The 16,422-nt window shown below is 40.6% G+C and overlaps 2 protein-coding genes across 2 annotated transcripts in view; both read right to left on the bottom strand.

Annotated features, from left to right (window-relative positions):
• Positions 1-979: 979 nt before the first annotated feature.
• LOC130162570 (glycine-rich protein 1-like) lies at positions 980-4,212 on the bottom strand. Its single transcript, XM_056366323.1, has 2 exons — positions 4,098-4,212; positions 980-2,793 (listed from the first exon to the last, which is right to left on the bottom strand). The coding sequence occupies exon 2, from the start codon at positions 2,650-2,652 to the stop codon at positions 1,660-1,662; it is 993 nt and encodes a 330-aa protein (XP_056222298.1). The 5' UTR covers positions 2,653-2,793; positions 4,098-4,212; the 3' UTR covers positions 980-1,659.
• Positions 4,213-7,058: 2,846 nt separating this feature from the next.
• srcin1b (SRC kinase signaling inhibitor 1b) overlaps positions 7,059-16,422 on the bottom strand; it is a 108,735-nt gene continuing 99,371 nt past the window's right edge. The window contains exon 21 of the mRNA XM_056365919.1: positions 7,059-10,571. Within this exon, the coding sequence (XP_056221894.1) occupies positions 10,566-10,571 (6 nt within the window). The 3' untranslated portion in view covers positions 7,059-10,565. The remainder of the gene's footprint in view (positions 10,572-16,422) is intronic.

Here is a 16,422-nt window from a genome sequence, read left to right as displayed (position 1 = left end):
AGACAAAGTGTCTCGAGTCAAGTACTCTGGTTTATCTACAATTAGTGTCAGACTGAGTTTTTCCCTTTGTTCTTGTTCCTCACATGTAACATAGAATACTTGAGTTTTCACTAATGATTCAAAAAACATTTAAACTGCAACACAAACCGAAAAACAATTAACAGCAGACTGTTACACTTAAATTCTGTTTGATTTTCTGAAGAGGTGAAATTATTTCTAACTATTAAATGATTGACAGGAAAAATCTAAATGACAAAACTGCAGTGGTTGCAGTAGAAATGTTCTCTGTCATGAGTTAACTGAATATTTTTGGGTTTGGATGGTTGGTCAAACAAAAGTAAAGACTTACATTCAGAGTCCGGGATGATCCAATGTTCCATTTTTCCGTTTTCTGACGATTTACAGACAAGATGAAAATAACCTGCAGATTCATCTGTAAGGAGGATAATTGTCGTCACTTTTTTTGGACTAATGGCTGAAACATACAAACTTCATAACAACTTTTTAACAACACTACAAAAAAACAACAACAGCGAAACCCAAAGGAGCAACGCTGCTTTACCTAACGGGAAAACAGCTTTTGCTCTTAAACACTTACACACCAACATGTCAACACTCACCTGCTTTTGAACAAAGAGGTCTTCTCTTCTCTTCTGAGCCCAAACACACTCAGCTCACCCAGGTGCTTCTGTTTACCTTAATTGCGCAACACAAGGCACAACCATAGACTGTGAATTAAGCTGGACGTACCCATAGGTTTCTGAAGGGCGGTGTTCGTCGCCATCTTGCCGGTACCTGACTCCGCCGGAAGTCCGGATAATCCAAACCGAGAAAAGAGGAGGGGCGCGCGTGCAGCCGAGACTTCGGTGCATGCTGGCTTGTGGCAGCCATACTCTCACTCGGTTATTCAAAAATTTAAGCCATAATCAAATTTAAACGAGTGAGTTATACAGTTGTCATGAAGGAGGGAATTAGCAGTAGAAACCCAAACTGTTTTTTGTACCAGGCTGTAAACATGTTTATTTCTGATGTAAAGTTAGGCATTTTAACATGGAGTCTATGGGGACTGATTTGCTTCTGGAGGCAGCCTCAAGCGGCCAGTCGAAGAACTGTTTTTGTTTCTTCCGTGTTGGCTTGGGTTTGCCGCTTGCTGTCAATCTATCTGTAAAGTGAAAGTACAGAGAGCCGAAGTGAAACCAGAATTTCTGGTTCTGCAGACAAAAGAAAACCTCGTTCAAAATCCCATTCTACTAAAAAATAACTAAACATACAGTATGTACGTCACGTGGCTCGTTTCATATGTTTAGATGAGGATGGTAGTTTTTTTTTTTTTTTAGCTGGCTTTAAAACACAATTTCCCATAAGTCCTATATGATCATGGACTAAAAGTCTGTAACAACAGCAAAATGACTTTAGAAGAGAGCGTTGGTGAGTCTTAGTGTTTCATACAGTCAGAACATAAAACACATCAGGATACACAGGGAGGGAATTTAAAAAGATTAATTACAAAACTGTTGATTAAGATACAATAAGAAAAAAATATCACTGGAGGAGCATGAATGTTCTTGAATTGTTGAAGTTGAAAGAAAATGTAACATGACATTAGCTCTGTTTTTAATGCTTTTCTACGTTTCTTGGTTTACTGCTGAGGTTCAGCCATTATCTTCTGAGTTTCCTCGGTACAAACAGAAGGTTTTCAGCCTCTGTGCTCATGTTTCTCAGTTCCTCAGTGATTTTTCTGCTTTTTCTTGCTGCTTCTGCAACAAACTGAGTCGGATCTTTGGCTCTCTGAGAGTCACTGATGGTTTTCTGCATCGCCGTCACAGCAGCCAGAGTCTTCGCAGTTTGTCTTGTGAATCTTTGCACATTAGCGCTGGAGGTCATTTCATCACTGATCATCTGGACGGTTTTCAGCTGCTGCACCAGAGGTTTGATTCCTTCACTGAACTCGTTTGCAGCTTTTTGTATCATCTTCATGTTCTTTGTCCTGTTTTCATCTTCTCTTGAATCTTTGGTTCCACAAACACTATCAGCGACACCCCCGACTAAATAAACCGCCAATCCTGTTCCGCACAACGCACCAAATCCGCCACCAGCAGCACCACCTGCTGCACCAACTGGCCCTCCAAAAATACCACCGATTGCACCGCCAGTTGTGAGACCAATGGTGAAGCATACTACTTTATTGACTGCACCATGAAATGAATTACTTGACGCTTCCACTGCGACACCAACAGCACCTCCAACACTGCCAGAAAACACTCCTCCAGCTACACCACCGAACACACTGCCTACAAAGCCGACAGTTGCATCAACTGCATTCATTTTTCCACAAAGTCTTGCACAGGTTGCTGCAGCAACTGCCCCCAATGCCCCCCCAACTCCACCAGTAAAGCCGCCACAAACTCCTCCAACAGCTCCCCCAGACAAACTGAGCAGATCCGGAAATGAAGCAACTTCATTCTGTGTGTTCTGCAGTCGAGCAGCCGCCTGCGCGAAGCTCTCTGAAGCTCTTTGAAGACGGCCGTCATGTTGATGGTAGAGAAGCATGAAGGATTTCAGACTTATTATGAGTTTGTCCTCTTGGGTGGTAGAAGTGGTGGACGGTCCGTCGTCCACTGATCCTCCTTCAGAGTCAAGCACATTTCCCATTTTGTTGTTTTTCCTTCACAATAATCCACTTGAACCTGAGGTGGAGTCGTCACGTGTTCAGTTGTTGGACGTCGTTTAAATCGAAGGTGAATTCCCACAAATGAGACCAGGAATGTTCGGCCGAGGTTCTTATTTTTCTGCCTGCAAATGAAAAGCAAAAGATTTCAAAGTTTCCCAGAACACTCTCACATCGTTTAAGTAAAATATGAGGTAAAATAAATAAATACAACTCCAGACAGAAAGTGCATACAGAAAATTGTCACGTTAATACTAAGCTCTCATATGAACGTTTAACCCAACAGCATCAAATTTAGCCTGAATTTAAAGACTTTCACAATTAAAAAAAAAGATACAGACATTTGGCAGACGTTTTTATCCATATCTAAATTAATTAGTTGAATTACTATTTACGATGAACATTAATAAACTTAATGAACTGTCTTATATTTTGTCTAATATGGTAAAAACAAGAATGATCCAGGAAGTTGCCTGATAAATTTTCTTCATAAGATTTTCTTCCCCATTCTGTATTCCCGTTTCAATTTTTTCTTGAACACAGAAACTCAGGAAACTCTCCTGGATAATGTAACAATCCTTTAGGTTTATATAAGGGCCACTGGTTTCAATTATTTCATGGTGGGAGGTTCTAAATACTACAATACCCAAGGGCCTCAGCTGTCATTGCCATGGCGAAGAAGCCAGTCAGAGGTGCGAATCGGTTTAAGATTACTTCAGCTCTTGCTCACCATTGGCGCCTCACAAGGCTGATTTTTAAGGTCAGTGAGTGGATGTTTCTTGCCGAAATGCACCCTGGGAGTCGTAGTTAACCTCGATCTTCTATTTTTTTTGTAAGCTTGTACCCTCAGCTTTTTTATCAACCAGAACCAGATATTTTCTAACACAGAGTTTCATGCTGATACACACTGTAGAAAAGGGACAAAAGAATGGGACTTGCTATTGCTACTTGTTGAAATTGCTATGTAACTCTGTTATGAAAAAATAAATGATAACATTAAAAATTTGCTCTTTTTTGTTTTGTTTTGTTTTTAATGGTTTAATGCAAAATATTCTTCAATGTATTCCCACATTTTAATTGACGACGCTGTAAGAATATTGTGGTGGCATGTTTGAGGCTCCGTACAGGTTGTGGGAGGGCAGGTTAAAATGGGTGTTACTGCTATGACCTCAGCAAATAAAACACGACTGTACTGCTGCCAGAACAAGTTTCAACATACTGTCAATGACATCAAATCTCTTCTTCTGTCAGACGTTGCAGTAAGAAAACAAGCTGCCGTGTTTTTGTCTCAGAAATGAACATAAGACTTTTCTGGTTTGAAGCACGACATTAAATATGTTCTTGTGCTGCTTAAAATGAGTGAATCACAGGTTTGAACTTGTTACAGCAGATTCATTTTGTGCAGCGTCTGAGTTTCATTCGTACTTACAGTCAGCTGTCTGCTCCACTTGTTTGAATGAAGCACCATGAGCTGTCGCCTGTGGGCTGATTCCCTCTAAACAGACGCCATTCACACAGACGCAGGGAAAAGAAACATCTGCACAGTCGGATCGGTTCAGAGGAGGAGGAGGAGCAGGAAGTGGAGGAGTGAGGGCGGAAGGGCAGGGCTGTTTCACCTCCAGCTGCCTTCAGGGCAAAAACAAGAGGCGTCAAACAACTGTAAAACTGCTATCTGATAAATGTAGAGCAGTGAGATGTATCTTTCCCTCTCACATGTAGTGAAATAGATAAATGTGCAGAAAATGAAATTAACCAGTTTAATCCTATTGGTCACAATAGTAAATATTTTCAGTTTTAAGGCTTTAAAAATGTTATTCATTGTTCTATAAATGCATTTCCTTTCCTCCTATATGGGTTAAGTACAAGCTGCTTTTGTAAATGTTTATTCAAAACAAAACTACCTTAGCATATTATATCATACACCAAGACTGTCTCGTACAGAAAGGTGTCTCTTTTGTTGTGTCCACATCATTTACATCAGTAAAGGTTAATGACTAAATAACAGACTCACTGATATACTGTGGTCGTGTCTTCATCAGTTTGTTGCCCTCTAGTGGCCAAACACTAATTAAAGCAGCTTTAATGAAAATGCTTAAAAACAGCACCAACAACACAGACTGTGGTGCAGCCGGAGGCCTGGTCCTGCCTGCAGAGGCAGGGCATGAAGGCCACGCTGACGTCTGCTCTGCATAATGACTCTCTTGGCCTCTGATGAGCTGCTTCAGTCAGGGATCATCTTTAGCCTCCGGCTCTTCTCTGAGAAAAGGTAAACAAAGCAGCACTTTAACACTCATTAAAATCCATTTCCATGGCGATCTGAGCCGCTGTTACGAAGAGAGCCGCTGATGTCGAGTTGTACTACACTCTCTGTTCCACAGCTCATGTGATGCCCTCATCTGATCTGTATCCACAAACTTTATTTAAACTTCTTTTTGTACAAATCTTTGTATTTGAGCTTTGAAGAAGGAAACAGTGAAAGATTCCTTCATCACTAATGGGTAATAATGTTAAATAACTGTATGGTTTGACGTTTGGCTGTGCAGGTATACACTAAATTGGGTCTGTATGCAAAACAGAGAAATTACAGGTGTCAGATCCTTTAATTAACAACTGAAAACTTCAAAATCAAGAGGACCCCAGAAAGTCAGCTCGTCATTTTCTACATATCCACTGTTAACTTTATTTGCATGTTGAAACATTGACAGGTGAGGTGAAGAAAATGTCGCTGACAGTGAACAGGTGGCTAAGAATATGAATATATATACCTACCAGCAATGCCTGTGTGACTGGTTGTAAAAGTGCAAACTGTAAATAAAGGTCAATTAACACGTTTAAGCTTTGTTTGCTGAGCAAAAGCACATTTAAAGTTGAACGAACAAATCTCAAAAATACAACACAAACACAAAGTTGTTGTCATGAGACAGACAAAGGTTTTTATCCAAATGTAGCACAAAGTTCAAACTCATTTCCAGAAAATCTGCAAAAGAAAATGTGAATGAATGTGTGTTTCCATCCACTACTGTTATGTGAATATTAGGAGTTGGTTGATTGAGATCGACAGTTGGTGGAGCTCATTCTTCAGCCAGGTGCCATTAAACCACTGCGGCAGTAGAAAGGGTTTAATTAATACATGATTCATGTCCTTTTAATTAAACTATTCTTATGTCCACTACAGAAAAGTCTACACTTGATTCTCCTCTAATTAATCCAGGGTTTTTCTTTGATTTCCCAGCAGCCTGTTGTAATTTCTATCCTGTTAAACCTGACTTGTTTTGTTCTTTATCTTTATCCTGTTTTTTCTCTGCTTCGGAAACACTTGAGCTTTTCCTCAGGACTCATTAAACTTTAATCTAAACCAACGATCCCCGACCTCATCACACCACAGCTCCCGTCTAATTGAGCACATATTTGGTTGGTTTTTTAGGCACCGGTGGGTTTAAACTAATCTGTGACATTTTATTTGTCCACGAGGAGGGATTGAGAGTCAACATGATTAAAACGCCTGCACTCAATATTAAGTGATGACACATTCATGATTTATTAAGGAAGGTTACAGAGCTGCTTTCTGAAATATTCCTCTACTTCGACAGCTAATTATAACCTCATCTTTTCATGCTGCTGCTTTTATGTGGAGGATGTTTTAGACAATTACTCTTTGTCATGCATTCAACAGAAAGAATAAGCCTCATGTTAGAACTATTGTATCAACAGATTAGTTCTTAAATGGCACATTTCTGAATATTAAAAGAACTTTCCTGTGAGTTGTACAGACAGTCTGCTACCTCTGGTACTGCTTTGACTTGAGAATTATAATGCATCAACCTTTAGTTTAAATGTTACAGAAATCACCAAAATGAAAAGTTAAAAGCTAAAATCAAACTTTGTTTTGTTCCGACATTCGTGGTCCCAAGAGGATGTATCCTAGGCACTAGGCCTAAACACTTGTTGTGACATCACAAAGTTCCCGAAGTCCTGACGGCTGGTTTTAAGGCTCAGTTTCTGAATACAGGCTGTGTGTATTTCTCTGTGGACTGAAGCTTTGATACTTTCACAGTATTAATATAGAAACTAGACCTGATCTATAATCAAACAACACATGGACATTTACCTTTAGACTATATGGACCTTTAAAGTTGTGTTGTGAAGTTGTTGAATAACCAAAATCCAACATTTTCCAAACATCTCGCTATCATCATACTGACATAAAATATCAAAATTTTAGTCACGAGGTGTGGTGACCAAACCACGTCTGCTCATCGTCACAATGTCAATTAGCCAACGTTGGGTATTGACATCACCCAATTTTCATTTCCAACTCAATTCATGGTCCGGTGTCTGGTGGGCAACATGAAAAGAAAATACTAACAGACAGATGAGGCGTTCACAACCATCATGTATAAGAGGGTCACCTTTATTGTCACAAAACCACAACAGGAACGTACAAAAGCAGCAACCTTTTTGTTTGGTTGATTTTTCTCACACGAAGCAGCAACTTTTTACTTTTCCATACAACAAAGTTGCGCTGTTTGTTTTGCACTGTTAAAGTTGGTCTTTAAGAGTTATACGGACTTTGTAGTAGATTATCATTCTTCTTCACGATTCACAAACAACACTTACCCCACACAGCAAGCATCACTCTCAGACTGGAGGAACAGTATTTAGCTGATGTACACTATCATTCAAATATCTTTCTCCATAGTTAGAATAATCTTTTTTTTCTCCTTTGTTATTCTCACAGTAAAAGGGGCTTTACCGACCCATTTTCAACATAATACAAAAAATCTATGTTAATGTACAATTTTTGTTTACTCTATCATACACTCACAGGTATACACAGTATTATTGACAAGAAAATGAGACCTCTGTTGACCCAGCGTGCAGATTTCCAGGAATGTATACAGTATGCATGCCATTTTGGATTTTTTTTTCCCGTCTAAAAGAAAAAAAATTCACATAAAATCAATTCTGTAATAGATTATTTGGGTTTATATACATGATTTGAACATCCACATATGGTTTGAACAATCACACATTCATCAAGAAACCATCGATAGAGTTTAAACTGTATAGTCTGTGGAGTGTACGCACACTATCGGTTATAATAAGAGGAGAAACAGCTACAAAATGGGGGCGTCCTATCAGAGAGGTGATCGTTTTTAGAGGAAGGAGGTTATGTGCTTTTTTTTTTTCTTCTTCTTTTCACTATTTCCTGTTCAGTCCGTCACAAACCACGGGAGAAGCTCCCACTCTGCCACTGCTGACCGGTCTCTGTGATCTCTACAACTAAACGTGGTCATGGTTTGCAGAAAAAATAAAAAATCTTCAACACAGAAAAATAATAAATTTACAGAATAAATGTGTCACATGCTTATGAATCCTCTTCAAGTATAAAAATACAAAAAAAGCTTGATTATATAAAACATAGATGACACTTTTCTTTTTTACATGTTAATAAAGTGATCTCTTCAAAACAAAAACTAAATGGTCATATAATATACATACAATATATCTGTGGAGTGGCTTCGGTTATACTTGAACTGCGGTTTTTTTCTATTTTCGTGCTAGATTTTAATGCTATTTCTACTAATACATTCCATTAATGTATTAACTATATACTGAAACATCCGCCTGTAATTCAATTTCTGCCAGTGGTATAAATACACACTCACAGTGTCGGATTCGTATTTCCCTCCGGCAACATGTCAGACAGCACAGAGCCTGTGTGAGGGATTATTTCTCTTGTCATTTTAGATTTGTTCCATGCCACACGTTTAATATTTCAGAATATTTCACCCCCTGAAACCATCTCAACTCTCTATTTCTGTGCTTTAAGTCGACCTAACGCGCCACATCCAGGTCTGAGTTCAACTCTTACAACAAAGACTTTAAAAAACATACATGTCATCAAAATAGGAGCTGTGTCCCAATTTCACACTTCATACTAACTGTACACATGTTGTGCAGTCTCACAAAGAGAAAGAGGATCAAACCGTCTCCAGTGGAGATCCTAGACTCTGGCCCCAGGCAAAGAAGCCCATTGAAGACCCCCCACCCCCTGACCTCACATGCAGACTTAATGTCCCCTGAACGCCTCACATGCAGGCTAACGGTAGACACTAGCTACAGCACACATCACAGGGGCCCCACTTAGGGAGGTTTTGCTCTGCACAGTGCCTTAATGTGAGGTTTAATGGTGTTTATAAAAAATGTGCCAATATGGGGGGCCATCGGGGGCCCCTCTGCCCTTGGGGAACAGTGTAATCACCACTGTTCCAAAGCTGTTTTAAAGGGAAACACTATTTTAGAAGTGAAGATCAGTTTACTGATGATGGAAGGTGCAGCTATGAGGTGTGAAACAACTCCCGTCACTCTGTCCAGTTATAATTAGGGATGGGAATCAAGAACCGCTTGTAGTTGAGAAGCAGTTCCAACTGGTTCGATCCATCGACATATTTGCCTTTATGCTTAACGATTCCCTTTTTGATGCCTTCCACTTAGATCCGCGTGCATTTCAAAACAATGACGCACATTTTCGCGAAAGGCAGTCGAGGAGTCGAGGAAGTGCGGCTTAATTTCACACAAAATGACGCCAACAGCGCAACGTGCAATGTCTGTGGCACTAAGATTTCAAGCAATGGTGGAAACACCAGCAACATGCTGAAACATTTGTAAACGCAGCACAGCATTAAATATCAGTAAATATCAATTCCCATCCATAGTCACAATTTGTCCAAGTCAAGTCGATGCAGGGGGCTGCGGCAAAAAACTTGAACCCACTGCTCCTCAACTTTTGTCACAACATACACACCGCAGTGGCCAATCAGATGGATAATCCAGGGTTTAATGATCTGGCCACTGATGAGCCTTCACACTCATGGATCTATAACTCAAACTGTTTCCCTGGAAACAGTTTTATCTTCACATTACCTGAAGCAAATCACCCACCAACTAACACAGGTACGAACCCCTTGCATTGTGGCGTTGTCACCCTTCCCTCATCTGCTCTCACTTCTTTCCTCTCCGTGTTTTGTCTGCATGTGTTTGTTGTTTGTTTTGTCATTTTATTTTTGTGAAGCACTTTGTAGTCTCTGATTTTAAGAGCTCTATAATAAACTTTATTATTATTATTATTATTATCAAATCTCTGATTAACCGCCCCCCTTGTGATATCATCATCAAGTTTATGTCAAATCTTCAAATTTTTAAAACCAAATCTGCATTACAGACAGGAGGATTTAGGATGTAACACACACATCAAGCAGCAGGATATCTCAGCATCTGTTGCTTTTTTTAACATCAGTTTCTAACATTTCCCTCAGCCATGTGTAATGTTAAATTAGTGGAGCACCTTTAAGTTTTCCAGGCTGGTTGGTGCTCAACGATTTGACATACTGACATCACATTTCCTGTGTGAACACAAAACCTGCTCTTCATTAGTATGCAGCGTGGAACTGGGACACAGATATTGTGTTGAGTTGTTAGTTACGGTGGATGATGGATTTGCAACATACATGTTAGAAGTGAAATCCCCACACTGCTTCAAACTGCAGGTCCACATGTATAAACACATCTACAGGATGTCGAGGAAGACCTAGTGTCATAATTTAAATCAGACAAACTGTTCAAATGACAAAATCTCACGCCTTCAAGGTCTGAACTAGGATTTAGGAGTCCACCACCAGAATGATGCGAGTACTCACTCCTCACGTAATTAGTCCAGCTGAGACCTGAGAGACCTGAGAAGCAGACAGAGAATGAAGGAAGCAGAGCAGCAGAGAGGCAAAGGAGAGAGAGGGAGATCGGCGCCACAGAGATGTGAGAGAGAGCGGCGGAGGGAAACTGATGACGAGCAGCGTTTCTGCTGTGGCACGAGAAGCAGCAGTCAGTGACAAAAAGCTCAGCACTGCCGCAAAAAAGCAAGAACAGAGGGAAGGTTTAAGAGCACAAAAAAAATTGAATGGAAACGAGAAGCAGTGAGAGGGAGGGGGGAAAAGAAAAAAGACACAAATCAAAATTTACAAACAGACAAATGTTTTTCAAGTTTGTCTTCAATCTTTCAGTTGTGAGTCTGAGAAGCTAAAAGGTTTTCTGTGTGTTTTATGAGTCACTGAAGCCAGCCCCCCCCACCCACCCACCCACCCACACCCCGCCCCCCGGCCCCCAGCCCACAACCACTACTCTGAGCTTCGATCTCCTGATTGGCCACCGGGGACGTCAGGTTTTGGTGCATCGGTGTGACAGTCCTCGTGCTCGTGGATAAGACGAGAAGTGAAGAGAGCGCGGCTGTCACCGTGACGACGCTGTGATCACAGAGCTGCTCTGCTGTCACTAAATCTGTCCTTATTCACTCCTCTCCTCCTCTGTGTGACGCAATAGGAGGTGGATGAGGAGGAGGAGGAGGAGGAAGAGGGAGAAGACAGCAGAGCGAAAAGAGGAAACAAGAACAACAGGAGAGGAGAGAAAGGGAGAGGAGAGATATAGAGGAAACAAGGAGAAAAGACGAGAGGGAGACGAAAGGAGAGAAGATGGAAGGACATATTAGGACAGAAGGCAAGGAAAGAAAGGCTGAGAGGAGAAGAAACAACTAGAGGGAACAAGGAAAGGAGAGGAGACAAGGAAAAAGGAAATGAGGAAAGGAAGCAAAAAGAGGAGGTGGAGAAGGAAGCAGGAGAAGCAGGAGAAGAGAGGAGACAAGGGAAGGAGAGATCAGGAGACTGAATGGGGAAAAGAAAGAGGAGGAAAACAAGGTGACAAGGAAAGAAGGAGACAAAAGGAGAGATGAGGAGAGTACAGAAGGAAAGGAGAGAAGAGGGAAGGAAACAAGAACAGGTGACAAGTTGGAAGAGGAAAGGACAGATGAAGAGAGGAGAAATCAGGGGAGGTAACAAGTAGAGGTAAAGAGAGGGGAGGAGACAGGAAAAGGGCAATGAGGATAGGAAGCAAGGAGGTGGAAGAAGTGGTGAAGGAAGGAGGAAGCAGGCAGGAGAACAGAGGAGATAAGGAAAGAAGAGATGAAGAGACCGAAGAAGAGGAGAGAGAAGGAGAGACGTGGAGAGGAAACAAGCACACGAGACAAGAAATGGAGAGAAAGGGAGAGGAGACAAGGGAAGGAGATATGAAGAGGAAACAAGGACAAAAGATAAGAGAGGGATACGAAAGAAGGGATGCAGAGAGGAAACAAGGGAAGGAGAGGAGACAAAGAGAGATGAGGAGAACAACAATAAGAGACTGAGGAAAAAAAAAAAAGACAAGAGTACAGAAGGAGAGAGGAAACGAGGAGAGAAGACAAGGAGGGAAGAGAGATATGCAGGGACGAGGAGATCAGAGGAGAGGAAAATGAAAGGAGACAAGGAAAGAAAAGATGAGGAGAGACAGCAAAGAGAGGAGAGACGAAACAAGAGGAGACAAGGACGGGACAGGAGAAGGACACAGGGAGAGGTGAGGAGAAGAGGAGGAGGAGGAGGAGTATTTTTCTCTTCATTAGCTGCTCCTGGGAGCTGCTGAGAAAACGTTTTGTTCTCTGACCTGATCTTTCTTTAAACCTCAGCAGCAGCAGGAGTCTCACCGGCTCCTTCATGAGCCAAACAAATAAACCAACCGGAAAAATAACAAAAACCCGCCCGTCCCCCTGGGCCTCCCTCCCCACCCCCCACCCCCCACCCCCCACCCCCCACCCCCCACACCTCCGCTGCCAGAGCTAATGAACTAGATTCTCCCTGGTCTGTGGGCCACACACGGCCGGTGACAGTTTGTCTGTCCAAACGTTCGGTGAGGCAAAAGGTTTGTGAGCACGAACAAAATTAACGACGGAGACTTGTTTACTGCAGTCTGAGGAGAGACTGGTACATCAGGACCCATGTGGACCCATGTGGACTGGTGCTGGACTCAACTCATCAACATGAGGGATGGGTCCTGGGTCTGTCCTTCAGATACACATGTAGAGGAAAAGATCATTCACTTTTATTACAACTTGAGTTTAATTTCTGTAGTTTTGTGCATCGTTTCTATAGGTTACGATCTCCTGCTGAATCTTTCATGTATTGAACTACAGCGACTCACAATGACTCACTGGTTCATCTGTGGTTCTCTCAGGGACAAAAGGACGAACAGAGTCTTTATAATCCCAGGCTTGAAAAAGGATTATAAAGTGTTTTTAAGAAGCCGAGCAACAACTTTTCTCACTTTTCAGAAATAAACATCTGCTGTCCAAAGACTACGTTACGGTTAATGATTTAACGAAGTATAAATCATAGGAATCACGTCATTTCAACATGAAGTGTTTGGTCAATTTTTTTTTTTTCTCACTCTGTAGTCTAATAGCCTCTGGGTAACAAACACTTTCACAATCCAAATGCATTCATTTGCCCGAGGCGAGTTTTCTGTCTCTCTCTCTCTCTCTGTCTCTCTCTGTCTCTCTCTCTGTCTCTCAGTCAGCCTGAGCACTTCACTGCCTGACAACAGCAGGCTGCTGTAAAAACAGTGACAGAGAGAAAAAAAAGGTTTAAAGTTTTCAGGATGGAGGGCAAAATGTGAAACAGGTAGAAAGATTCTAACACTTTAACTTTAGACTAATTATTTTACCCAAAAATCATTGTGATAGAACCTGTATAATACCTAAATAATGCACATACTGCCTTTTAATAATAAAGTTCAATGGCAAAGTACAGCTTCTACCTCACCTTCCTTCTAATCGTCTAATTTATTTAAAGAGAATAGCTTACAGGATTTAAATGTGTCCCTGTTTCAATACATTTATTTTATGGAATTTAACAGCAGCTTATCCACATCAAATCACATGAAATTCATAGGAGTCAGAAGTTAAGATGGAAGCTTATGAGATCTGTTAATGTTTGAGAACTTACTGCCTCACTGCATAATTTTCCATTAGAGTTAGAAAGAAATCAACATGTTTAGCATTAGTTTTAGCTCATATAAAGTATATACTGTGTATATATATATATATATATATATATACACTCTTGACATACAGTGACTGCAGCCTGGGGCAACAATACAAATCCAGAATGCAGGAAGTACAGATCCTGTGTTTTGTTGTTGCTGCAAATTTAAAAAGCTGAAATGACAAATTTCAATGTCATAATAATTCTTTAAAGCAGGACTCAAAAAGTCAGATTTAAGTCTTAACTAAAGACGTAGCGGCTGCATTGAGCCACTGTGCGGGCAGTTACTGAATCCTTCACCCACAACAGAAATGACATAAATAAAGTAAAATCACAGGAACTAAGACGGCAGCTGATTCTAGTTTCTTATGGGTGAAATGTTTTGTTGTCCCTCATGTGTCCCGCTGTTTTACTGCATCATGATTCTTTACATTAACTATTCAACACGTGGCGTCATTAGACCCACAAGCCACGACACTGTCTGAACATAAACAGGCTGTCAAATGTATTTATATCTATCTGTGTTTAAATTACAGTATAAATGACACCGTGTGGGCAATATGTAAGGGAAGGTGTTTCTGTATCATTGACACCTTGTTTGATGACATTATCACAAGCCGCGTCTTCACTATGTGAAAGTGACTTTAAGAAAAACACGATTTAACCATTTGCTCTCAGGCTCTAACATGATGAATTATTAAAAAGCGAATACAGGAAATGAGGTGGAAAAAATGATATGATTCTCAGACCAGTACAAGACACAAGCAGCCCTGAATACTAACCCTCCTCGTCTCTTTGTCCAGATGGCTCTGACATGTGCTCAGTCGTGTTAGCCATGTGCTAACTGCTCTGTTAGGGCCAATGGGAGCTGTAGTCAAAGACACTGCCCTTCCTGATGCATGAACGTCTCTAAAGATGTCGGGGCCCGTGAGGATGAGCTGCTTTAAACTCTAAATAAACTCATAAATGATGCATTGCATGTTTAATGGATGAATTCATTGATGGATGAAAACAGTCCTGAAGTTGCAGCTCGGTAACGGAGACGATGATTGCGGGTGAAATTGGTGCGAGCATTTAAGGTGCTCCCCCTTGATATGTTATCATTTTCTCTTTCAGAGGATTTTGTGAAAGCTCTTTTTCTTTTTTTTTCTTTTTTTAAACGACCGTGGCGAGGATGGGGATGCTCCCCTCAGCAGGTCGGGGGCCGCTTGGAGAGTCTGCAGGAGCAGATAAGACGAGCGGAGCCAGAGTTCAGCAGCCAAGTGCTGAGTTTAACCTCCGTTCACTCACACATACTCTTGAGCACTGAGCGGCTAATTTACATACTCAGCTCCTATTGGGCAGTTTATTACACCGCAGGACGAAGCAGCTCTTCTCCTGGGTGAGGGCTCGGTTTCTTATTCTAGTCCTGGTAGGTTGGTGAAGCCACAGAGAGTTTAGAAACCGTTGATCACAGGAGAGTCAAAACAAGCGGGACTGGTTTTGTGCAGGTCGCTGCTGCCTCTCGGAAGAGGACACCTTTATTTCTATATAAGTGCTATATTATATCTTTCTTTTCATATTTTGTCCTGTATCTATGACTGTTTACATAAAGCGTTTGTGTGTTTTATTGCATAGTGATGGCTGTAATGACTGAAATCTGTGTATTTGCATCTTTATCTTGAGCTTGTGTTTGTATTAATACATTAGGTTGTATTACTAGTGTTGCATTTACCTGCACATTGACTGCAAATGGAAATTACCTAGTGGCTAAATTTGGTGCAACACATTTCTTCTCCTTGTATGAGATTTTTTTGTCCAAAATAATAAAAGTAATAAAATAAATGAAAATTGAGACCATTATTCAACGGTCTCAATTCAATTCACCTCCAGTGTTTGAGTCTGTGTGTGTGGACGGTCGGGTTAGAGGAGATCATAATAATAATAATTCAAATTTTAAAAGCAGCTGAAAACTAATTTTGAAATTTAATCACCATGGAAAACTTAATATGGGAATTAAAGCCGAAACAATTAAATTGACAATTATTTTGAAAAAAAAATTCCAAACATTGTCTGGTTCCAGTGACTCAGTTGTGAGGTTTTGGTTTTAAATGAGCAATTTGGCGACGTCATTTTGTAATTTAAGAAATATATATATATAATATATATATAATATATATATGAACCAATTGATCAAATCTGAACTTCTCCTTACTTGATTGATTCTGTTTCATCACACTTGATTATTGTTGGTGTCCTGGATGTTCAAGAGTGAATTTTGGAATTTCATCAGTACAAATTGATTAATATGAAAACAGTCACAACATATCTGTTTGATAAATGAGTTCATTGAACTTAAGGTTTTCGAAATTGCACAAGTTGGACCTTGGAGATTTCAAAGAAAGAAATTCAATCCATGTAATTTCACACAGATGGTTTTCAAATCAAAATATCCAATTGCTAGAAATTGAGTGGTATTAAATTTCATAATTAGGTATATAGTTGCAGGTAATGTTCAGATCCTTGCTGCATTTCTTTTTTCCCCACTGCTCTTCCATCACAATGCTCCGCTCTCTTTTCCCTCCTTTAAACTTCTTTATTGCACATTAAACTGAAAAGCTGAAAACTGTTTCTTCAGGTCACCTTGCTCCTTGTGCTTCTCTTGTTATCTTGCATAATAAGTCGTAGCATTAGAGCTGTTAAAAGGCAATTCTCAGAAAGCTAGTGTAATGTATTGGCCTGTCGGCTGGAATGTGTCAGGCTGTTCAATACCAGCCACACTGATGTACTACAACACTGTGCAGCTAACTCTGCTGCATCGCTGTCTGCTAACCTCCAGATTTAAAGGATAGGTAATACAAAAAGAGCAGCATG

The sequence above is a fragment of the Seriola aureovittata genome, chromosome 21, assembly GCF_021018895.1.
Source record: "Seriola aureovittata isolate HTS-2021-v1 ecotype China chromosome 21, ASM2101889v1, whole genome shotgun sequence".
Taxonomy (NCBI): Eukaryota; Metazoa; Chordata; class Actinopteri; order Carangiformes; family Carangidae; genus Seriola; species Seriola aureovittata.
This window is presented reverse-complemented; position numbering and strand designations above follow the sequence as displayed.

Excerpts from the sequence above, each read along its gene's own strand:
- LOC130162570 (XM_056366323.1), bottom strand. The coding sequence starts at position 2,652 with ATGGGAAATGTGCTTGACTCTGAAGGAGGATCAGTGGACGACGGACCG.